This window comes from Crotalus tigris, unplaced genomic scaffold, assembly GCF_016545835.1.
Source record: "Crotalus tigris isolate CLP2741 ecotype Arizona unplaced genomic scaffold, ASM1654583v1 scf7180000024422.289953, whole genome shotgun sequence".
Classification (NCBI taxonomy): domain Eukaryota; kingdom Metazoa; phylum Chordata; class Lepidosauria; order Squamata; family Viperidae; genus Crotalus; species Crotalus tigris.
In genome coordinates, this window is record NW_024100589.1 from 102593 (window position 1) to 127351 (window position 24759).

General features: G+C 39.1%; 2 gene segments (V, D, J or C); both read right to left on the reverse strand.

Moving 5' to 3' along the window:
• Positions 1–13554: 13554 nt before the first annotated feature.
• LOC120302095 lies at positions 13555–14086 on the reverse strand. The segment is given in 2 exon segments: positions 13555–13922; positions 14020–14086. Coding segments are annotated over 2 exon segments (414 nt in total).
• A 5321-nt stretch (positions 14087–19407) lies between these two features.
• LOC120302096 lies at positions 19408–24593 on the reverse strand (the record flags this gene model as incomplete). The annotated part of the segment is given in 3 exon segments: positions 19408–19560; positions 19974–19987; positions 24395–24593. Coding segments are annotated over 3 exon segments (366 nt in total), but the record flags the coding sequence as incomplete, so codon positions are not given.
• Between the last annotated feature and the right edge of the window lie 166 nt (positions 24594–24759).

Sequence of the window (24759 nt, forward strand, 5' to 3'; positions counted from 1 at the left end):
GTCCTACTTCTTCTTGACTTGGAATATTAGCTTGTTCCATTTTGCAGCCAAAGCTGAAAGAATGAATAAATTATCTCAATCCATTTGTGTGAATGAAGTTTCTTCACACAAACGTTGAGAGGTTTTACACACTTCCTCCCTTGCTTTCTCTCACTGTGACTCTCCTGCACAGTAATATGTGGCTGAGTCTGCAGCTGTCAGGGACCTCATTGTCAAATAATACTCATTGTGGGAGTCATCTGCAGACTTCCTCCCTTGCTTTCTCTCACTGTGACTCTCCTGCACAGTAATATGTGGCTGAGTCTGCAGCTGTCAGGGACCTCATTGTCAAATAATACTCATTGTGGGAGTCATCTGCAGACAAAGTTGTTCGGCTTTGGAGGGATGAGGCATATATGTCCTCCACTTACTACCATCCCAGTCTATCTGGCCCACCCATTCCAGTCCTTTTCCTGGAGCCTGGCGGATCCACTGCCAGTATGCATTCTTGATGGAGTCCCCTGTCACTTTGCAGGTTAATCTAAAGGATCCTCCGGGGCTCACTCTTCCTGGCCCAGATTCCACAAGTTGGACAGTGGAGTGGACATCTAAATGAAGGACAAACAGGGATTAATACACAACTCTGCTTTTGTTTATCTCTTTGTTCATCTCTATCTGGAAGATACTCACACAAAGGAGCTGTTACTAAGCAAAGAAGAAGAATGGCAAGATTCATTGGGCAGTGAGAAATCCACCCTTTCTTTAGAGTAATGACACCTTTGGGTCTGTGATTCTCTTTTGTGTGTTTGTGATTATTTAAAGGAGAAGCAACTGAGTGGCCTCATTTGCATCTGAGTTTCAAGGGGAAGATAAAACCAGTTTGTAAGAAAGGAAGGTTAAGTCGATCAATTAGTCCCATCCCAGAGGCTGGACATTGATTGTGGTTTTCAACACCAACTGATTTTATTTAGATAAATTTGTGATAACATTATTAAATTAAGGGCTAAGAAATAAGGGTGGTGAAGTGAGTGGGATAGGTTCAGGAATGAGTAGATTGAATAAATATCAACCTGGATTGAGGATAAAATTGACGTGTGGTGTTCATTACATGAACAAAAAAGAGGCTCATTTCTAAGGAAGGTTAAAGTGCAGAATGAAGACGTGAAGGGAGAATCCGAATTAATAAAGTTTATTTTTATTAGAAAAGAAATTTGCAGAGCTGCTATGTGAAATGGGCACTTTTGACTTCACATATTGTTCCTCTCACTGTGTCTCTAGCACAGTAAAAGACTGTCCTGTCTTCAGCTTTGAGGCTGTTCATTTGCAGATAAATTTGGGTTTTGGCATTGTCCCTGGAGATGGTGAAGCATCCCTTCACTTTGTCGGAGTAGTAAATCGTACCAGAACTGGTGCTTATGTATGCCCCCCATTCCAGGCCTGTCTCACCCAATCCATCCAGTAGCTGCTGAAGGTGAATCCAGATCCTTGGCAGGAGAGACGGAGGGACTCTCCAGGTCTTCTCACAACTCCTCCAGATTCCACCAACTGAACATCAGATTGGACACCTAGAAAGAAAGATGGCTTAATGAGGTCTCCTGCAGATAAACACAAGAAATTGAGTAATAACCCCTCTTTGGAGGGTTAAATAATACCTCTGAGGATAACTAACAAGGACATGAGGTTTAGCCAGAGGGCCATTATTGCTTGCTTAAAAAATTAAAGGAGTTTTACTGATGAGGAAACATTCAGTCAAGCACTCAACATTTCAGATGTTGAGTGTGGCCGGAGAACAGGAAGGTATTGTTCCTTTCAACAGGAAGCTATTACTGAATTTACATAGCCTTGGGATAAAAGAGATACATACTTCTTTGACCTGCTAGAATGCATTAGTCCTCCATTGTAGACATGCTGAAAATGTACCAACATCAGTTAAATTATATTCATTTTAATCCTTAAGAAACATGTGAAGGAACAGGTTGATTGTGTGAGAAGGAAAATCATCTCTTGAAAATTCAACATGATGCATCATTTGAACATTTGGGGAATATTAAATCTGGTAAATAACTGATTGTCTAGTTCTCTGCATGATGGAGATGAAAACGACATTTAGTAATAACATTCATCATCATTTAGTCAACTTCCATACATTTCTCTAAATATGAAGAAAAACAAGAAGAGTTTACTCCCTTCTCTGCCACAAAGAGACTTGGTATTGCATGAGTAGTAATTATCCTTCTTGCAATTATCTGAGGATATTCATTTTCCTATTGACTTCACTCATGGAACTTCTAGAGAGCATCAAAAATGAAATCCACAAGCAATATTGCAAGGAACTATAAAACCTTTCTTTTGCCCAATTCTAAGCTGGGAGAGGACAAAGAAGGCAGAATTCTATCCAGCTGAACACTGTAGATTTCCCCAATTCATTTAGGCAATATATCACTGTATTGTTTGAAGCCTGAAGAACACTTTCAGAGACATGCTATCCTTAATTACAGTTCCTTTTCCTATGCTACAATTATGGAGGTGGTTTTCAGATGATGTAGCTTGCTGATGTTTGCAACGATCAGCTCTCAGCCTACAGAGATGGCCTGGAAATTGCATCCATCTAGAGTGATTTGGAGTCAGAAGTTCTTGTTAACAATACTTGTACTCCTTTCATCATACGGGAGAGCTAAAGCAGACCCCAAAAAGTGCTCTAGCAAAGAGATGTTTCTTGTTCCACATGAGTGGTACCAGTCTGGCAAATTCCTGATTGGTGGGATAGTTTCTCATATATTAAATGTATATTTCCAATACACCTTTGATGAAGCTCCTTCTAAGAAATTGAGTGATGAGCTTCCACTGTAAGTATTTCTCGCTTGCTTCCTATTCTTCTCCTCTGCCATCAGGGCTACAATCTCTGAGCTGCAAAAGATCTGGTCAGCCATTCAGTGGCATAAAAGATCAGAGGACCATCCTTACTTATTTCTACCACCTAGTAGCTATTTTGCACCTTAGAACTAGTAGGACTTATTTGCTCTTTAACTTTCAAGTTAAAGAAGACACTTAAGGAAAATAATTAAGGTATGAATAAATTAAGGTAAAGTGGACTGTCTTTATTATTAGATTAGATAACCTCCATTGTCATTTTTTTTTAATTGTGGGCACAATGGCCACATTAAAAATGAAATTTAGTTGCTTGCTTTCAAATTGTACACATACATAAAACACATTTAAACATACTATATACAACATATGTATAGACATACACCCTTGCACATAAATAACATGTAAGCATTATTCACTGTCCATCTTGAATACATAATGGAAGGAGGAAGCTTTAGAGTTCACAAGGTTAATACTGTAAGGGACAAAACTGTATTCTGCTTTGGATACTATGGAGCCCTGTCCCAGAAGGTAACAAGGAAAGCAGGTTGTGAAGAGGATGTGTTATGTCTCAGACAATCTTGCAGACCCTGCTCAAGCAATGCTTATGTGCTATGTCCTCAATGGAAAACTGACATCTAGAAACTAACATCTGCTAAGCCTACTTTATGAGCTTCTAATTTCACACTTGGAGTATCCCGAATCAGTTTCATGATTATTTTTTTCCTAAACCTTTGGAATTGTCTTCTATTCAGCTCCCTGATTTTGCTACGATATCTTGCCAATAACAGAATAAAAATGTTGGAAGGATCTGTCTGCCTGTCTGTCTGTCTGTCTGTCTGTCTGTCCGTCTATCTATCATCTATCTATCATCTATCCATCTATCATCTATCGACCTATATCATCTAAGGAAAGGTTTTCTCAATGCATTTATACACGTTATTTTTAAGGCCAGGAATTATCACTGAATGAAGCAAAATGGTTATTTTTGATATTTTTTAAGGTTAGGTTTCCTTAAAGGTTTAATAGCAAAGCAATAAGCATGCATATTAACAGAATAACATAGTTGGAGGTCTTCTATACCATTTCAGACAAATGGTTGTCCAGTCTCTTCTTAGAAACCTCCAATGTTGGAGCACCCACAGCTTCTGGAGGCAAACTGTTCCACTTGTTACAGTAATTGTTTTCACTGTCAGGAAATTACTCCTTAGTTCTAAGTTGGTTCTCTCCTTGATTCCATTCATTGCTTCTTGTCCTGTCTTCAGATGCTTTGGAGACTAGGTTAACCCCCTCTTCATAGTGGCAGCCCCTTATATATTGGAAGATTGATATCAATATTGATACAATATTGATATTATCAATGCTATCAACATTTCTCTAATGCTGCATCATTATTCTCAAGGTTTTGGCATAAGAGTCCATGATTTGGACTCTCCCAGATTCCACCATCATCAGAATTCTAATTATGGTCCGACCTGATAGAATGAATTGTAGCTTAATATTAAGTGTTTCCTGCTTGGAATCTCAGAGTGCCATTTCAGTACACATAGTACTATGTTGAATGGATCAATCAAATAATCAATCAAATTTATTTGGTTATAGTCCAGCAGATAAAAACAAGAACATCACAATTAATTAGGGTAAAAAGAAAAAAAAAATCTAATATATATTAGAAAAGAACCAATGGCACTCTGTATAAACAATAGAACAATATGTCTCTGTAGTCAAGGAAGTAAAATCAGATTGATCTGATAATAACAATGTAAGATTAGAAAATCAGAATTATCAGGATATTTAGCGAAAGATGGAGATAATAATTCCTGATGATCATTTGCACAGAAGGGACAATAGAAGATAATATGTTCCAGTTTCAATTATTCTTCCATTGCATGGACACAGTCTTCATTTGAAGGGAATATTTTGGTGTATACTTCAGTAAAAGCTGTTGGGAGGCCATTGAATTAACAGATAAAACCCTTGTCCCAAAGGTGCTTTTTTTTGACAAGGCAACTGGAGTTTCTTGTTTTCCTTTGAAGATGTTTCACTTCTCATCCAAGAAACTTCTTCAGCTCTGACTGCATGGTGGGGATGGTCAGAGCTGAAGAAGCTTCTTGGATGAGAAGCAAAATATCTTCAAAGAAAAACAAGAAAGTCTAGTTGCCTCATGAGAAAAGCATCTTTGGGACAATCTTTGGATGACTGAGAATCTCCATAGACAGATAAACCCTTCTAAATTTTTGAATTTGTATGCAGCTAAGATATCTGGCTGGCTGGAAAAGTGTGTAGAATGCCTCAGAAAGATGTTTCTCAGTACATCTGGTAAAGCTGCTATAAATGAATGACCCGTTCCTTGAGATCAGCTAGTACATGTTCATAGCCCATCAGGATGAAGTCTGGCCATGAAAAGCCATAAAGATATTATATTGCTTTGATTGATTTTCCTAAGACTTCTTTCTTAGATTTTAAAGCAGCCTGGTTTGCAAACAAATCTTTTTAAATAAAGTTTGAATTGCTAAGGTGGGTATTTATTCTTTTGTTATTAAACCTTTGAGGGAACTTAGTGATTAATAGGCTTAATGGATAAAAAAGCAACTATTTTTCTCCATTCACTGATAATTCCTGGTCTTAAAAATAATGTTCATAAATGCATTGAGAAAACCTCTTATGAAAGAGAGAGGGGGATAGAGATAGAAATAGAGATAGAGATAGATAAATGGCATATAACACCTCTGCTACATGCGTAGCCTTGGATGCTGGTTTGTTTTCTTGTTGAATTCAAGGTGTTAACTCTCACCTTTAAAGACTTTTATGGCATGGGGCCACGTTAACTAAAGAACTGTTTCATACCAATTATATTGTCTCATCCCACCTGGTCAGACAGGGAGGGCATGCTGTGTATCCTGTATCATTGGTGGGATCCAAGGAGAGACAGTTCTTTGTCGTTGCTCCCACCTTATCCTATCTTCAGAGGTATCTCTGGTATCTTATCTCAGAAAGAGTGTTAAGACACTTTTACACAAAACTATGTTTGTTTGTGTAAGAGTGATATGCATCTCTGGGGGGGGGAGGAATTGATATCATGTTCTCTCTCCTTTGTGATCTTTTTAATTTTTTAACTTTTAATACCATAGCCCTATCTTTTAAATTTTGTTTTTAACTTTGTTCTGATTTATGCTCTTATACTACATTATTATTATTATTATTATTATTATTATTATTATTATTATTATTATTATTATTATTGATCATCGCACAGTCAGCCAGATGTTCAGACTGGATTTGGCATTTTGTCTACCTATCGAGTCCTTACCCAGGACCTGGGATAGGCAGATGTGGATGTTTGATTGTATTACAGATATCGTCGCAGGATGGAAGCAGTTCCTAATAAGGCCGCCTTTTGCAATTGACTAATAGCGAATTTGTCAATGCCAATGGTGTTCAAGTGGTGCTCCAGTTGTTTTGGGATTGCACCCAAGGAGCCTATGACTATTGGTACTACCCTTGCTTGCTTTTGCCACAGTCTTCTATTTCTATTTGTAGGTCTTTGTATTTTGTTATCTTCTCCAGTTCTTTCTCTTCTATTCTGCTATCTCCAGGCACTGCCACATCCACTATCCAGACTTTTTTGTCTTTCTTATCGACAATTGTTAAGTCTGGGGTGTTATGTTGCAAGTGCTTGTCTGTTTGAATCCTGAAGTCCCAGAGCAGTTTAATTTTATCATTTTCTAGGACTTTCTCTATTTTATGATCTCACCAGTTTTTGCTTACAGGCAAATGATATTTTTTGCAGATCTTCCAATGCATTACTATTATTATTATGGAACATCGCACAGTCAGCCAGATGTTCAGACTGGATTTGGCATTTTGTCTACCTATCGAGTCCTTACCCAGGACCTGGGATAGGCAGATGTGGATGTTTGATGGTATTACAGATATTGTCGTAGGATGGAAGCAGTTCCTAGTAAGGCCGCCTTTTGCAATTGACTAATAGCAAATTTGTCAATGCCAATGGTGTTCAAGTGGTGCTCCAGTTGTTTTGGGATTACACCTAAGGAGCCTATTACTACTGGTACTACCCTTGCTTGCTTTTGCCACAGTCTTTCTATTTCTATTATTATTATTATTATTATTATTATTATTATTATTAATCATCGTACAATCAGCCAGATGTTCAGACTGGATTTTATTATTATTATTATTACTATTACTATTAGGAAGACCTGGAGGAACATTGTCCATGGGGTCACGATGGGTCGGACATGACTTCGCAATTAACAACAACAACATTACTATTATTATTATTATTATTATTATTATTAGCCTTGAATCACTTAGATGAGATGGTTAGTGTAGAAATGTGATGAATAAGTAAATAAATAATATGTATCTGAATATCTCTGAGCATGTCCTTTCAGCTCACATATGGATCGTTTCCTATGCAAAGAAGTAATATGGTAGAGACATCTTCCTTTTACCACACAGTCTCCAATGAAGGTCATCAGTATACAGGCATTATCTATTTACTTAAACATTTTGGGTGGATCTGGGTTGGACTTTTGGCTGGAGATGACGAAAGTGGAGAGCGTTTCTTGAAAAAGATGGAGTCATTATTTCTCCAGAATAAGATATGTCCAGCCTTTGTTCAAAGAATGCCAGTTGATAGCCGGTTCCCTGAACCTGATGAACTGAAAACTATTTCTGCCAATGCTAATGAGTTCTACTCAGATCCAAAAGTTAACACCCTTGTTGTCTATGGTGAAACTCTAACTGTAATGTGGCTAAGCACTGCGTTATTTTTTGCGGGTGTTAAATATACCGAAAAGGTGTGGATTATGACAGACCAGATTGACTTTGCTTCAACAGTCATTTCAAAGGACTAGAAATACGAAATATTCCAAGGTGCTTTTCTTTTTGCGATCCACTCCAATGAACACGAAGAGTTTCAGATCTATCTTCAGAATATAAAACCAGCCAAGGCACAACCTGATGACTTTTCCAAGGAGTTCTGGTAACAAGCCTTTGGTTGCTCTGTTCCAGATCCTACGAACCTAATAGAGGCTCACAAATTTTGTAGTGGGACAGAATCCTTGAGGGATCTTCCAGGGATTCTATTTGAGATGGTCATGACTGGCCATAGCTACAGCATCTATACTGCAGTCTTTGCTGTGGCCCATGCATTACATGGCCTGGATTTATCTAGATCAAAACATAAAACAATCAGGATTACAAGACATCTTGAAGAGATAAGCCCTTGGCAGGTAATGTTTCCACAATGAAAGAAAAAGAAAAGAAAATTAAAAGAAATTCTACATAGAATTGAAAAAATATATCACATCATATTAAAATACATAGAACTTCTTTTTCACTAATAACTCACAGGAATATATGTATTTGTGGATTATTTAAAATATTTTCCATTAGGGGAGAGGAGTCCTCTTACATTTTCCAGTTCTAGGGAGCGCACTGACATGAGTTAGGCTGCTGGGCTGACAAACAACAAGCTTGTGTTCAAGACCCACTTGCTGCCCCAGGATGGGGTGAGTTCCGTCACACTCTCCAGTTCCTGCCAAGTTAGCATATTAAAGTGGACAACTGTCCGTAGATAAACTCCAGCTGGCAACTTAATGAGATTATGAAAGGAACCCCCCAATTGAGCATCCCCTGGTCAATGGTGATGTCACCATTCAATCTTTTCAACCCAGAAGCGCTGAAGCACTTGTGATATGACTGTAGTAGTTCCAGTTCTGAAGATGAGTAAAATCATTTCATTCATTTTCACAACTATCCTTTTTAAAGAAGAGTGTTCAAAAGCCTTCATATTTGGTAATGAATCAGGTTAAAAGAAGTTATTTTAAAAAAAGGAAAAGCAGAATGTATGGATTCAGGCATTCAGACAGAGATTTCTACATCCATACCGGTAGTTATTAAAAGTTTGATTCAGTTCCATATGTTATTAGAGTTGATTTTCTTATCCTATTATTGCCCTCGTTCAGTAATTTTTTTAAAAAAATAATAATGATATTTTGTAGGAGGCCAGCAAGATGAAAAAGGTATTAAAAGGCTTTTAGAAAACATTATGGTAGTAAAAAAAAAAAGTGTGTTAAATCCAGAGGGGTGGGAGAGTATTACAAAGACACATACTACAACTGGCTCAGGTACAAAAGGGAGGAAAAGAAAGACACAGGCATTCTTCTAAAATGTTGTTTTTGTAAACAAATAACTTTTGATAAAGTTGTTATTGTATCCCAATAAAGTATAATTGTAATTATTTCCATATCTGGCCTACCATGAAGAGTTAAAATATTTATATAAAAATAAAACAAAAGGTTACAGCTCTAAAAGAACAAGAATAAGAATGACAAATGGCGGGGATAATATTTTTATGTATTCACTTTAGTTTGAGTTATGAAAAGATCCGTCCTCTTATCTGTTTCTTGCTTTGTTCTTCTTAGCTTCACCGCTTCCTTCAGACCCTTTCATTTAACAACACAGATGGAGAAATGGTCTCCTTTAATGAGAATAAGGAGATGGGATATGGATTTGATATAGTAAACATGCTTATTTTCTCTAATAACTCTTTTCATAAAGTGAAGGTTGGGTGGATGGGGACCAAGGATTCTCAAGGGAAAGAAATCATCATTGAGACTGACAAGATTAAATGGCATGGGAGCGTTAGCAAAGTGAGTATTCATAAATCTTTTGAAAAGCCCAATTTTAATTGTTGGAATTCTCTCACTTTCTATTACAATAATAATAAGAAAGAAAGAGGTGGAGGAGGAAGAACAAAAAGAAGAACAGGAAGGAGAAGAAGATTACTCATAGTTAATTCTATATCAAGAGTTTAGGTTAAGATGAAGTGTACTTTATATGATAAATTCAGCATTGTCCAGGAGGCATTAATTGTAGTGACCTGTCTACCTACCTAGCTACCACCTACCTACCTATTTACTTTCTAAACATGTGTAAACTGATGGTTCATTTGTTATGTCATGCCAGATAATTTCTACCTAACCTTTTATTTTTTTATTTTTTATTTTAAAGGTCCATCCTCTTTCCTTGTGTAATCCTTATTGCCAGCCTGGTTCTCAAAAGAGAAAAAAAGAAGGAGAGAAATTTTGCTGCTATGGATGTGTTCGGTGTCCAGAAGGGAAGATTTCCAATCAAAGAGGTAAATGACACAGTACAGCAACTCTTCCAACATAATGGATATAAAGAGGGTTGGAGAAAATCAAAATGGTCCGGTTTGATAACATCTCTGCCCCTTATTTTTCTTTTTATCTCTTTTCTCCTGCATGCTTAATGAGAATTGGAGGGATATTCCATATGGCAATTGTTGAGAAGTGTTGGGCCACATAAGTTATATAGCAATGTATTCTTGCTTAATATATTATCATTATGACTTTGCAGGACTTCATATTTTAAGGAAGAAAGGTCCTTCAAAATACATGGGTGCATGAACATAGCACCCATGTGCTACTTTCTTTAATTCAAGAAGATCTTTTCTTGGCCATATCTCTTAATGGGGACATGATGGTTCAGTGGTTAAAGACATTGAGCTTGTTAGCTGAAAAGCTGATAGCCTGGGTTAGAAACCTGAGCACCATGCAATGGGATGATCTCCTGTTACCTTCCCTAGCTCCTGCCCACCCAGCAGATCAAAAGCATGCAAATGTGAGTAGATAAATAGGTACCACTTTGGTGTGAAGGTAACAGCATTCTGTGGGCCTTGGTGTATAGTCATGCTCACCACATGACCACAGACATGTCTTCAAACAATGGTGGTTCCTTCAACAAAGAAATGAAGATGAGTACCACCACCTAGAGTCAGACATGACTGGACAGGGGAAATCTTTACCTTTATCTATCAACCATCATATCACCAGGAGAAAGCACAGATGATTTAGCGAGTTACAGAAGTGGTTAAGTGAAAGGGTCTTTCTTCCCTTCAAACCTGAAGCTATAAACAGTGGCTCCTATTTTTTTTCTTCATCCATTATTCCTTGATGATGTGTGTTTTCAAAAGAAACAATGTAAAAATATTCAGGAAGCAGAATTGAGCTGAAGACAGGAAGACTTCATGAATAATCCAAATAATAAATATATTGATCTTTCTAGTTTAGTGGTTAGAAGGACAATTGGACAATAATGGCTGTTTCTTCACAAAGTTCGGTTCTCTTGTGGAATCAAGAGTGATGGGCCTCTTTTTTAAAAGACTGACCATGAGAACTGAGTCATTTTGCATAAATTTAACCCTGCCTTAATCTGTTTTCCTGCATCCAGACACAGAAGATTGCTTCAAATGTCCATCTGATCAGTATCCAAACCAGAAACAAGATGAATGTTTTCCCAAAATGATCATTTTTTTGTCTTATGAAGAACCTCTGGGCATTTCATTAGCAACAAGTGCCATCTTCTTTTTCTCAATCACAATTTCATTATTAAAAATATTCCACCTGCACAAAGATAGCCCCATAGTCAAAGCCAACAACCGGGACCTCACCTATGCTCTTCTCATCTCTCTTTTGCTCTGCTTCCTCTCACCTTTCCTATTTCTTGGTAAGCCCGGAGTAGTGACCTGCTTCCTTCAGCAACCAGCCTTTGGCATCATCTTCTCGCTGGCTGTTTCCTGTGTGTTAGCCAAAACTATTACTGTGGTTGTAGCTTTCATGGCCACCAAGCCAGGATCCAATTTGAGGAGGTGGGTGGGAAAGAGGCTCACTGGTTTTATTGTCCTTCCCAGCTCTTCCATCCCAGTAGGCATTTCTGCTATATGGCTAACAATCTCTCCTCCGTTCCCCAATTTGGACATGGACTCACTGACTACTGAGATGGTAGCAGAGTGCAAGGAAGGTTCTGTTGCTATGTTTTATCTTGTCTTAGGCTACATGGGAATTCTGTCCATCATCAGCTTCAGTGTTGCTTTTCTAGCTAGGAAGTTGCCAGATAGTTTCAACGAAGCCAAATTCATCACCGTCAGCATGCTAGTATTCACCACTGTTTGGTTGTCATTTGTTCCAACTTACCTGAGCACCAAAGGAAAATATATGGTAGCTGTGGAGATCTTTTCCATCTTGGCTTCCAGTGCTGGGCTTTTGGGATGCATATTTTTCCCCAAATGTTTCATAATTGTGCTGAGGCCTGAACTGAACAACAAGGAGCAGCTCATGAGAAGAAAGCAGATGCAAAAATAATGCACAAAGAATATCTACTATAGGACAGATAGAGTGGACTTTATTTATCTGCTGATCAAATCATTCCATCCAGTTTCAATTTATTTTCCAATTTACTTGTTCATCCCAACCCTCCCCACAGAAATACAGTAAAAACATGTCAATAAAAGATGAAGAATAAATTTGTGGTTTTCATGTAGCCTGTATGCTGGTGAAATATATCTGACCTTAGTTCAAACTGCAACATCATATGCTTTTACAGGGCTATTTTCTATTAAATAATGCTATTTTTAATCATTCTTTTCATAACAAGTCTTCTAAAATTCTTTGATTGTAAGATTACACATGGAATTGAGAAACAAAGGGGAAATTTCTGCAATATTACTTTAGTAAAATATCTTAGGAGTTGATATGTAAGAAGATAAATGGTAGTCATTAAATGAAGAGTTAAAATTATAGACATGATAAAGATAAATGGGGCTTTTGATGATTTCATCCCATAAAATGTTGTTGGAGTAACTGTTGGACAAACCTCTCAAGATACTTCCTCCTTCTCCTCCTCGTCCCAATTCATCATCATCATGAAATATGATACCAACTGGAGTAGGGGGGGGATCCTTACATTTTGGAAAATGGACTCAGGATTCAGAAGGGTTTTACTGACTTGAGCATTGGGTCCTTTGTGCTCCAACAAGAAGCAGTTCATTGGTGAGAAAAGTAAGGCCCTGCCCTGAAGCAGAAAAACCAAATATGCAGGTACAGGATAGGAAGCACCTGGCTCATCAGTAGTGTCTGTGAGAGGATGTCCTGTGGATCACTGCTTAAGAATGAGCCAGTAGTGTACCATAGCTGCCAAAAAAGCCAATGTTGTCCTAGGCTGCATCAACAGAGGGACAGCATCTTTGGATGATAAAGTTGTCGGCTAGGTTTATTTTCAAATATGGGATATATTTTATCAATGGCTGGAAAAATGGGTCACAGATTAGGAATTTAATGTGTACTATTAAGTAAAACAAATAGACCCAGACAACACACTCTTTACTAAGCATTAATGAATTGTAAATATAAAAAAACTATTAAAGTGTTATAAAAAAATAGAGGGACAGCATTAAGGTCACTGGAAGTGATAGTACTGCTCCATAGGCACTTTTAAGGCCTTTGCCTATTGGGCAGCAGTTTTGCCAATTCCTGGCAAAACTGATTACTGACGTCTCCTTTGGAGTAGTTTAATGCCTTCTACATGGAGCTGTCCTTGAAGACCATCTGGAAACCAGACTTATGTGTACATCTCTTTAGGCCCATTTAACACTGCTAGTTTGTGAATAGTATTGGCTTCCAATAGGCTCCTGTTTTGATTCAAGGTGCTGGTTATCAAAGGGGCAACATGTCGGACCACTTTATTCCAAGAACACCTGCCTGCCCCATTTGCTCCCGTAGTAAAGGCATGCTCCAAATTTCCCACGCAAACTTTCACACATAGCTGGCAGAGCATGGAAAAGAATCTAGTTGCCAGCTGCCATTGAAAAACAACAAATGACTAAGGGTTCATTTTGAGGAAGAGAAGTTTTAGGCTGCTTGAGCAAAGCATTTCTTTCACTGTGTCTCTTGCACAGTAATAAGTGCCGGTGTCCTCAGGCTTTAAACCAGTCAATTGAAGGAACACCTGGTTTTTGGATGTATCCCTTGTGATGGTGATCCGATTCTGGAGAGCACTGTTATAGTAAGTGCTTCCACTACTCCAGATACCACCATTCCATTCCAATGCCTTTCCTGGGGGCTGACGGATCCAGTGCACTCCATAGCTTGTGATGGCAAATCCAGAGACTGTACAAGTCAGCCGTAGAGTACCTCCTGGCTTCTTAAGGCCATCACCAGACTCAATAAGGGTAATCTGTGATGAAATACCTGTATTCAAGAATATAGAAAGGAAAAAAAATGATATCAGGAAATGTAGAAAAAAGACCACTTGCTATCTTAAAAAATGTGGGGTTTTTTCCCTTACATGCAGGAAAGACCATTAAGAAAGAAATCAAGATATGTAGCTCCATGATTGAGGTACACGTGAAACTGATCTGAACTATAATCTCAATTACCGCCTTTAAGAAAAAGCCACACCAGGAATATTTGCATGAAATCACAGATCGTACAAATATAACCAAGTCACATCCTCAACTTCAACTATTGTGTTGAGCTCATATCAGGAATGGTGCATATCCACACTGCCTCTACTGTACATTGATATTCGCTTTAGTGAGCAACTTATGTACCTGTGGATTACGTGAAATCCCTTCTAGCTGAATTCAGTTTGGAATGAATTCATAGACAAGACCATGTTGTTTTCTTTGAATTGATACAGAAGGTGTTTGATGAGATGGTCTTCCTGAATTGCTTTTGATTTCCAATCTGGACTAGAGTCCTGAGAATTCTATATTCTTCCATCCAAGTTTTAGGAAAGCCTTATCTTCCTGGCTGAAGGAATATTGATATATTAATAAATTTATTTTTCCCATAATGGTCAGTATAAATATATCTATTTAGAAAACTGGTCTTAGAAACTTCAATTATATGAAGGTGTTCTTGCTTTTTAAACTGAGCACCAATAGTTACAAACCATTTTATGAAATAAAACAGATCCATTCAGGTATAGACAACATTGCCTCTCTTCAGGGCCAAAAAAATGGAAGTGGCTGAAGATTCAGATGTGGAGATACTTGAAGACCATGAATGGAGACACGGAGAATGGCTACTGATGCTGTCACTATAAACTCTTCCCTTCCCTTCCCATCACAATATTGCCTTATAAATACATCTGTCTTCTGTTTTTTAAATGATGCTTGTTGCGTCCTTGGCGGGAAAACAGACACGAGAAGCAGCTGGAGTTCTCAGTTTCTTTTATTCAGTGTTCAGCTTACAGGAAGATGGCTTCAGCCTCGCCCAACGCCTCGCAGCCTCTTATATAGGCAACTCCCGGGTAAATGGGTTACTTTTCCCGCGCCAGCACCCGCGCATGCGCACGGCGCTGGCGACAGCCTGTCTGGTCCCGGGCAGCTTTGCACCTGCCCGGGACTGCCTGCAAACGCCCGAGCCGTTTGCAAAGGCTCGGGACATAACACCCCTTTCCCCCGGGCTAAAACTACTACCAACATACAACATTTATTTTATATGACATTTTGCTCCCCAGTGCTCCCACTGTTTACTGGCCTTTGCCTTGCCAGCAATGTTATGTAGTCTTCTAGGTACTTGGGAGATTTCTTTGCTCTCTGTGACCTTCTTAGCTCTTGTATTGCACGTTAAGGGTGGCCTCCCCCTTAACACACACTCTTGAGTTCTGAAAATCTGTTAATACAATATCAGAAGGCCTTAACTTGGCCTTAGACCCACTACTGGAACAAATCTTCCTAAATGTATGCAATGAAATGATGGACAGGGCAGACCCTGTGTCTAGTTCCATAGATAATGGAACCCCTTGTAGCTTCACGTTGAGTGACAGCTTTTTCTTCATGGGCTTGTGTGTGCCTGTTCTACAGATGCTTCTTCGCGAAGCGCAAAACCCTACCCTATTCTGGCTGGGGAATCTGGTACCTTTCAGGCGTTCTTCTTGGGGTTGTGCCTTTCGTCGGCTCAGACACACAGCTGCAATGTGCCCTTGTTTGCCGCATGCCCGGCAGGTAGCGGAGCGGAACTTGCAGTCGGTTCTCCTGTGGCGACCTCCACAGCCGATGCACTTGAGCAGAGCCGAAGAGCTTCCCTTCTGGTTCTCTTCCTTCGCGGGGTGTAGACGGTCGACTTCCTCGTCCGGATCCTCCTCGGAGTTTCGTCGGACGTCTTCCTGGTGCACGGACGCACCCTCTGCACTGTTTCTGATCGGCCGCATGTTTTTGATGGCGCCGCCTGCTGCTTCTTCTGCGGTGACTTCCCTTAAGGCGTCTTGGAAGGATAATTCTTCCTTGGCAAAAAGTCTCTGTTGTAGCTCTCGATGCCTTAGCCCGCACACGAATCGGTCCCTCAGTCGTTCCTCGAGGTCCTTGAACTCGCAGGGCTTGGCGGCCTTCCGTAGCGCGGCGATGTATTCCTTGGCTGTTTCACCGGACCGTTGATCCCTCTGCTCGAAGGTGTGGCGCCATGAGATAACGGACACCTTGGGGTGGAAGTGCTCTTTCAGCAGCTTCTTCAGGTCTGCGTAGCTTACAGACTCTACTGGAACAGGTGCTACAAGATTTTCTGCGATTTCGAAGGCGTCTTGGCCGCAAACGCAAAGCAGGGTGGCGGCCTTCAAGCTATCTTCCCTCACTTTGTTTGCCTTGAAGTAGTTCTCCATTCTGGATACGTAGGACTCCCACCGCTCTGGATGTGAGACGTCGAATTCCGAAAGCCTTCCGATTTTCGCCATCTTCGGATCTTCAGGAGACGGGTCTATCAGCCAGCCTACCCCCGAATGCGCACCGGATTGGCGGGCAGCTGCCGAGTCGACGCCGTTCCTCTTCCGCCGCTCAGGACTCCTTGGGTAAGCTTACACTTTTTCCTTTCCAGGTAGTGCAAGGCATCCCACCTTCGTCGCCAGTGTTGCGTCCTTGGCGGGAAAACAGACACGAGAAGCAGCTGGAGTTCTCAGTTTCTTTTATTCAGCGTTCAGCTTACAGGAAGATGGCTTCAGCCTCGCCCAACGCCTCGCAGCCTCTTATATAGGCAACTCCCGGGTAAATGGGTTACTTTTCCCGCGCCAGCACCCGCGCATGCGCACGGCGCTGGCGACAGCCTGTCTGGTCCCGGGCAGCTTTGCACCTGCCCGGGACTGCCTGCAAACGCCCGAGCCGTTTGCAAAGGCTCGGGACATAACAATGCTCATTTAACAAAAAGGTTAATTGGGGGAAGAGTAATTTTATGCCTTGCTATTGACAGGGATATCATTGGATCCTGCTTGCCTTTATATCCCCCATCATCAACAGTAGCTGCCAGTCAAACAGCAGCATCAAGCATGAAGTGGGGATAAGAGAAGTCAAAATGGAAGGTAGGTGAGATGAGGTGAGGTGAGGTGAAATGAGAGAAGAGAAGAGAAAAGAAGGGAAGGGGAGGGAAGGGAAAAAGAGATGAACACTTTTGTATCAGCCTAGATGTACATATCTGAGAGATGGGACCCACAACAAAGCCAGACTTCCTATCCTAGTGGGCCAGGTGGAGGAATTGGGGCTGTATGTTATTACCTTATTCTACTGCACTAAAGAAAGAGTTGAAAGTGAATGTTTTTTTCTTTTTTCCCCTTTCCTGTACACTTTTTTTCCTTTTTCTCTTTTTTATCTTTACCTTTATTTTTTTTTGTACTTTATATTTTGATAAGCTAATAAAAAATTAACAGTAGAGGATGTTCTTTGGACCTCTTTAAAATAGAATAGAGAGGTCTAAAGAACATCTTCCACTTTTAATTTTTTATTAGTTTATCAAAATACAAAGTACAAAAAAAGGGAAAGACCTCTTACAAGAGTAGCTATCACAAGAAATGACTTTGGGTAACTTTATGAAAAATATCAGTACAATGCAATTTTTTGTAAAATATTAATAATAGTAATAAACCCATAAAATGTACAAAACAAACTGCAAAGAATGGCAACCAGGAGTAAATTCATCAATAACACATACATAGAACTCATAAGCTTAACCACCTCCCAATTCCCATGACTAAGATGATTCCCAGGAGAATTCATGCTGGCTGGAGAATTCGGGGAATTGAAGTCAAGACATCTTAAGTTTAAAATATGTGGAATCAATAAACAATCAATCAATGTCTTTCAGCTCTGAGGACACTCCTGCTAGACAGCTGCTCCAGATGGTAAGTGAATGTTTCCTTCTCTATTTTTGTTCTTCCTTTGTGGTTTCTTCTATTTTTGGATTCTGAACTTTTTTTTTTTCCTGAATAAAAGCATGATGGAACAACAGCTCCACCTCCAGGAACATCCTTCTAAGATTTAGTGGAGGAAAGAGTTTTTGCAAAAGTTAAGGTAAGATTTTCAGCGTTGTGTATCTCCAGGGCAATAATAGACATCTGGTGTCTTCTGTCCTTAGATGGGTCTTTTGCAGATAGAATTGAGAGTTGCTTTTGAAGGCAGAGAATCTCCCTTGGATGGCTGGAGAATAGTGGTTGATTGTTTCTGTTGAATAGTGAGCCAACCATTTCGGACCCTTCCTTGGAAACTGCTTGATCCAAAGCAGGCCATAGTCATTTATGTCAAAATCTTTTATAGAAGAGGTGAGTCTTGTGGATTCTTCTGCTCTTTTTTGTTCTGGACCAGCCTTGTGAGAGTGACTTGTGAATCCCCATCTGGAAAGGAAAGAGGCAGATAGATTACTTTAATGAAGGATCAAAACCAGTAGGATCAAGTGATATCCCTGTCTACAGCAATCTTCTCACAATTTAACTCCTTATTAAAAAAATATTTTTTATTTTAAAAAAAGTCAGAAAGATTTACATGATGGTGTTGTGACGAACAAGAACATGTTGAAGAGCCATAGTATTGTGGTAAATGGAAAACTTAATTAATCTGTGATGACTAACATAGTCATTTTTCCTTTTCTTCTTTTTCCTTTTTTTTACAGTTTATTGTTTTTTTCATACATTTCAGTAGTACTTGGTGAGATCATCTGCCTGTACAGAGTGAGGCATCATCAATATGGAGATGGTACCCAGAGGCACAGTATATCTCTGCCCCCATCCATCCAAGTGAAGCTGCTGAGGTTCTGTTCTAGGGCTGTGAGGATCTGGAGGGGGTAGAACAGGTTGCAGCTCAATGCTGAGCAAACTGAATCATTCTGGCATCTGGCTGTCGGATCTAATAAACAGAGTCTTTCCATTTTTGATCTTGGATATAGTAGCATTGCCCTGTTTGGACTTGGTGAACAATCTGAGGTTCTGAACTTAGCTTCTGCTTGAAGAAAATTCAAGAACTATGATCGTAGGGACCTTTACCTATTGGGCAGCAATTTTGCCAATTCCTGGACTGGAACAGCATACTGATTACTGACCTCTCATTTGGAGTAGTTCAATGGATTCTACATGGAGCTGCCCTTGAAAACCATCTGGGAACCAGAGTACATCTCTTTAGACCAATTTAACACTACTAGTTTATGAGTTGCATTGGCTTCCAATAGGCTCCTGTTATAATTCAAGGTGCTGGTTATCAACTTTGAAGCCTTACATGTCATAGAAAGGGGCAACTTGTAAGACCACTTTATTCCAAGAACATCTGCCTGCCCCATTTGCTCCTGTAGTAAAGGGAGGCTCCAAATTTCCCCTTTTAAACTTCCACACATAGCTGGCAGAGCATGGAAAGCAATCTAGTTGCCAGCTGCCATTCAAAAACAACAAATCACTAAAGGTTCATTTTGAGGAAGAGAAGTTTTAGGCTGCTAGAGCAAAGCATTTCTTCACTGTGTATCCTGCACAGTAATAAGTGCCGGTGTCCTCAGGCTTTAAACCAGTCAATTGAAGGAACACCTGGTTTTTGGATGTATCCCTTGTGATTGTGATCCAATTCTGGAGAGCACTGTTATACTGAGTGTAGGGATAAGAGACAGACGAAAGTTGTGAGCAGAAAACTGCCCTCCCAATGCTTGTGCCTTTGTTATGCATCTTCTTCTCCTCCCCCCCTCCCACATCACCATGGTGACGTGACGCAGGTCTATGTGACCTTGCCAATTTGATAAGGCTAATGGGTGAACAACAAGTTTTCCTGTTTATGGCCTCTAACTTTTTACTCTTGAGGATTGGTAAAGGATTTTAGCCAATAAAATGCTGTTGCCATGCTGTATCTTTTGCTATTTGTGAACCTCTATATAAACAATAAAAGGCTGCATAGGGTGGCCATTTCTTTGCACCCTTCAATGACTAAGGAGTGATTACTACAGCTGGCGCCCAAACAGGGACATTTTGTTTTGGGACCCCTACGGGAAGAAGCAGCTGCCAACATACTTACCATCATCTGGAACAGACCCCTAGGTGCACTTTCGTCTTACGAGACCCCTCAGTGAGTAAGTATGGGCTGTAAATTATCTCACCCTCAGCAAAAGTATGTACAGGAGTTCAGACTCCTTCTACAGAAATCAGGCTTGGCAACGCTTGAAACAAACATAAGGAAGCTGATTGGGGAGATAAGAAAACAGTGTTTTTCCAATCCTAAGCATCGGACGCTTAGGCTAAAAGATAGAGCATAAATTACATCTTGAACCTTGGGCTTCAGTATAAACACCTTTAGTGTTCACTCCTGTCAAAAAGAAAAAAAAATGGACCCAAATACTTCAGAACGGCAATTAACTATCAGCCCGCTTCTGCTAGCAACTAAGTAAAATTTATTCCTTCTAAAAACATCTTTAATTGGATTTTCAGCTTCTTCTGAAGAGGCTAATTCTTTGTTTATTAGTTAAAGTCATAAATCAAAATTTACTCCCTCAGAACAAACTCTTTTGAGCAATCAGAATGCTTTGAAACTTTGTAATATATTAAGTTAGCCGGTTGTGTTTTGTGTTTTGTGTTATGTGTGTGGCCACTCAGAACATTATGCTTGGGCTTGGAATGGTGAGAAAAATGGGAAATGATTAGGGCCCTCAAAACCACTTTTTGGTTGAAATCACCTTGTCATTTTTCTCGCTTCTTGCAAGACAAGTTATATGTCTAAATAAATGTTGTAACAGTATCTGTGTATATATATTTGTCTGTGTTGTTCTGTGTTATTCCAAGACTTGGAAGAGGCTCAAAGCCCTCTCTGATAACAACAATACAAAAAGGCCTTGTTAAGAATATATGGTTTGCCTGGAGAAAGTATGAAATGAAATAATTGTATGTGAAATGGTTTTATGCAAACAGTCAGTATGAAACTAAATGAGTTAATTTGTTGAAGTGTGTGTTAGCTTTCAAAACCCACCCATTTTTTCCCTAACTGTAAAAATAATAGTAAATATTTGTATGAAAAGAATTTCATGGAAAATGTATGAGAAGAATTTATTGCAAAATGCATAGGAAGGAGGTGAAACTATTTTTGGGTGGTGAGATTCCCCCCCCCCCTGTCTCTTTCGGCTGGCTGCATAGCTTAAAAAGCCAGAGACAGGAAGGGGGGGGGGAACTGTTCGTTTAAAAAAATTTTTTTCCTCTGCTTAGAATTATAATCTAAAAAGAATGGAGTGAATTTAAAACTTGACATTCACCTATACAGTTTCGGCAAATAATTTTTTTTACTCAAAAGAGAAGCAGTAATGTTGGACAATATTTTTTATATCCAACAGCCAAAAGAACTAACTGAATTACATTGTTATAGATTTATATATATATTTAACCTATTTATATAAAAATTATTTCCATCTAAATGGACTTTGCTTAAATTGAAACACCAAAAATACAATTTAATTGGCTTTCAAAAAATATATAATGATTTAGGATTGCAATAAGTCCCAGAAAAAAATATAGTTGCACAAATTGATGACATCATGAATACTCAATTTGTGGACAGAATTTCACACTTTTGATTTTTTCCTACCAATAAATTACCTAATGGAGTATTAACTGTAATAGAAGTACAGAAAATATATTAAATTAAATAATATTTACTTATCCCACATCCCATTCCAAAATGTTTTATTTTTTATCCAGGTGGTTGTTAAAATGATAACCTTAGGACGCACAAGAGTTTGCTGTCCAAAAAGAAACTGATTAATTAATATTGTTTTCAAAAATAACTTATTTCTTTAATGTGCTTTAAATGACTTTCATATCATTTGCCTAATGATCTTTGACTTGCTTGTTTAATGACTGTTTCCTTTCCAGTCCAGCCACTATTTTCTTTCTCTTTCTCCCTTGCCACAAGTTATTGCTTTTTCTGATGAAGGGTGAATGAGAGGAGCAATTGCTTACAAGGATGATACCTGGAAAGTGTCCTACACTGCAATGCAACCCTTATCACAATGCTCAGAATTATTTTAGCTTTTCAAACCTTTTCTCAACAGTCTTTTAACTTAATCTCTGACTCTCATTATGTGTGCCAACTTACTTTTACTCCCTCAGGTGCTTACATCATGCCCAGGATTGGCCCCAATCTTATGACTTTGTTTTTAACTTTGCAGCAGCTGCTCTAAAACTGAAAGCATTTATAATTTTGTTTCTCATATACACAATCACTCCTCCCTTCCTGGGCCTAATTTTTTTTTTATGTCTTTTGTATGTCTTTTTTTATGTCTTTTATGTGGTTTTGCCTCTAATCAACTATGACAAATGGACATTATCCATGTTTTCTTTTTTTGGCTTTTTAGAAATGTATATTCACAAATAGATATTTAGGAACAATTTCCCCCACCTCTATGAGGGGAAACAGGTTCACATGTTATTTTTCATCTTTTTTGGGACAATTTTATACAACCTGAAATATTGTTTTTACTCATGGTTTTCTCTATAATTCCACGGGTCAAGCTATCGTGGAACGTGCTAATTGGTCTTTCAAGGACTGCCTTCACAAATAAATAAAAAAGGACGGATTATCTAGGATACCCAATTTGTAGTGGGTAATACAACAGGTTCAAAAAGTATTATTTACATTACACCAATTGAATATTTCCATTCCAAATTTGACTGCTTATTAGAAACACTTTTAACAGAAAACAAGCTTGCCTCCACCTCTGGCATATCGGGCATTACCAGACAAAGCATGGTTGGGACCAGTCCCTCTGATCACTTGGGGGCGGGGCTATGCTGCTGTGCTTGCTCCAACAGGACCTTTGCGGATTCCAGCGCGTTGTGATCACCCAGCCAGGGATGTCGTTGCACCGGTCCCTGGACCCAGTCCCAGAAATGGCAAGGGTGACTCTATAGATGGCACAACAAGTAATCCAATCCTGACATGCCAGGCAGCCAGTGACATGGGGAGATGTAAAGAACTTGATCCCCAAGAACCTGTGTGCTGCCATTTTTGCGGTTTTAACTGCAAATTTTTTATCCATCATTTGTTTATGTCTGATCGTTAACATCTGCCCTTTGACAACTGTAACTGTCATCTCACTTAAACAATCATTCGAACAATGAATGAAGCAAAATCTAACATCACACAAAATGACTTCTTTTGTTTATCTGAAATGTATTATATGTAATTTGCTTTCTACATGTTTAGTCTTTGTTTGCACCCCTTCTACAGTAATTCAAAACTTCACTGACTCTGGGAGGTTATTACTTAAAAAACCTCACTGTCATCGCATTGGCTCACCTGCTTTAAATTGCACAGCTTCAATAGAGACTTCCTTTCATTTTGGACATGCTTGGCTACTGCAAGGAGGGTTTTATACGTGTGGTCAAGAAACTTTAAATTATCTTCCTGCTAATATTAGTGAAGTGCAATGTTGCCTCAGCCAGCTGATTCCTGTTTTGCTTTCCAAACAACAAGTTCACATGAACCATTCTCCATGTGATGTCATGCTAGACAACACTTGTGACTCTGAGACAACCTTACTTTGTAGCATTGGCTATATCTCCAGTGGGCGTGCCAGGACTCGCTGTTCGTGCCCACCTCAACATTAATGCTATTATATGAAATTTGGCAAAGACACTTAATACTACTTCTTCAACTATTTCAGCGATCAGCCATGAACTGCAAAATTTGAGAAGAGCTATTTTGCAAAATCACGCTGCAATTGATTATTTGCTTCTACACCAGCATTTCGGTTGTAAACATTTTGAGGAAATGTATTGTTTCAATATTTCTGATAATTCATAAACCATCCAGCACCAGATTTAAATTTTACACAATTTGGCCTTTGATTTGAAAATTGGTACCTTAGGATCTTTATGGGTGCTGTTTATGTAATGTATTTCTTTCATTTTGCAATATATGTATTAGAGCTTTAAATCCTAGCAGATCCTCTCTCACATTGCCTCAGGGTCAAGTTTTGGCCCTATATTAACAACTGCAAGGATGCTCCTCTCCTGATTATAATCTTTTATTAACCCTGCTTATGGCGATATTTTGTCTAACAAAACAAAAAGGAGTGAGATGTAGGGATAAGAGACAGACGAAAGTTGTGAGCAGAAAACTGCCCTCCCAACGCTTGTGCCTTTGTTATGCATCTTCTTCTCCTCCCCCCCTCCCACATCACCATGGTGACGTGACGCAGGTCTATGTGACCTTGCCAATTTGATAAGGCTAATGGGTGAACAACAAGTTTTCCTGTTTATGGCCTCTAACTTTTTACTCTTGAGGATTGGTAAAGGATTTTAGCCAATAAAATGCTGTTGCCATGCTGTATCTTTTGCTATTTGTGAACCTCTATATAAACAATAAAAGGCTGCGTAGGGTGGCCATTTCTTTGCACCCTTCAATGACTAAGGAGTGATTACTACAACTGAGTGCTTCCACCAGCCCAGATAGCACCATTCCATTCCAATGTCTTTCCAGGGGTCTGACGGATCCAGGACACTCCATAACTTGTGATGGCAAATCCAGAGACTGTACAAGTCAACAGTAGAGTATCTCCTGGCTTCTTAAGGCCATCACCAGACTCAGTAAGTGTAATCTGTGATGAAATACCTGCATTCAAAAATATATAAAGGACAAAAAGAGAAATTGGGTATAACGAAATTTAGAAAAAAGACTACTTTCTATCATAAAAAATGTGGGGTTTTTTTCCCCCTTACATGCAGGAAAGATCATTAAGAAAGAAACCAAAATATGTAGTTCCATGATTAAGGCACGGAATTCACTCTTTCCACCTGAAACTGATC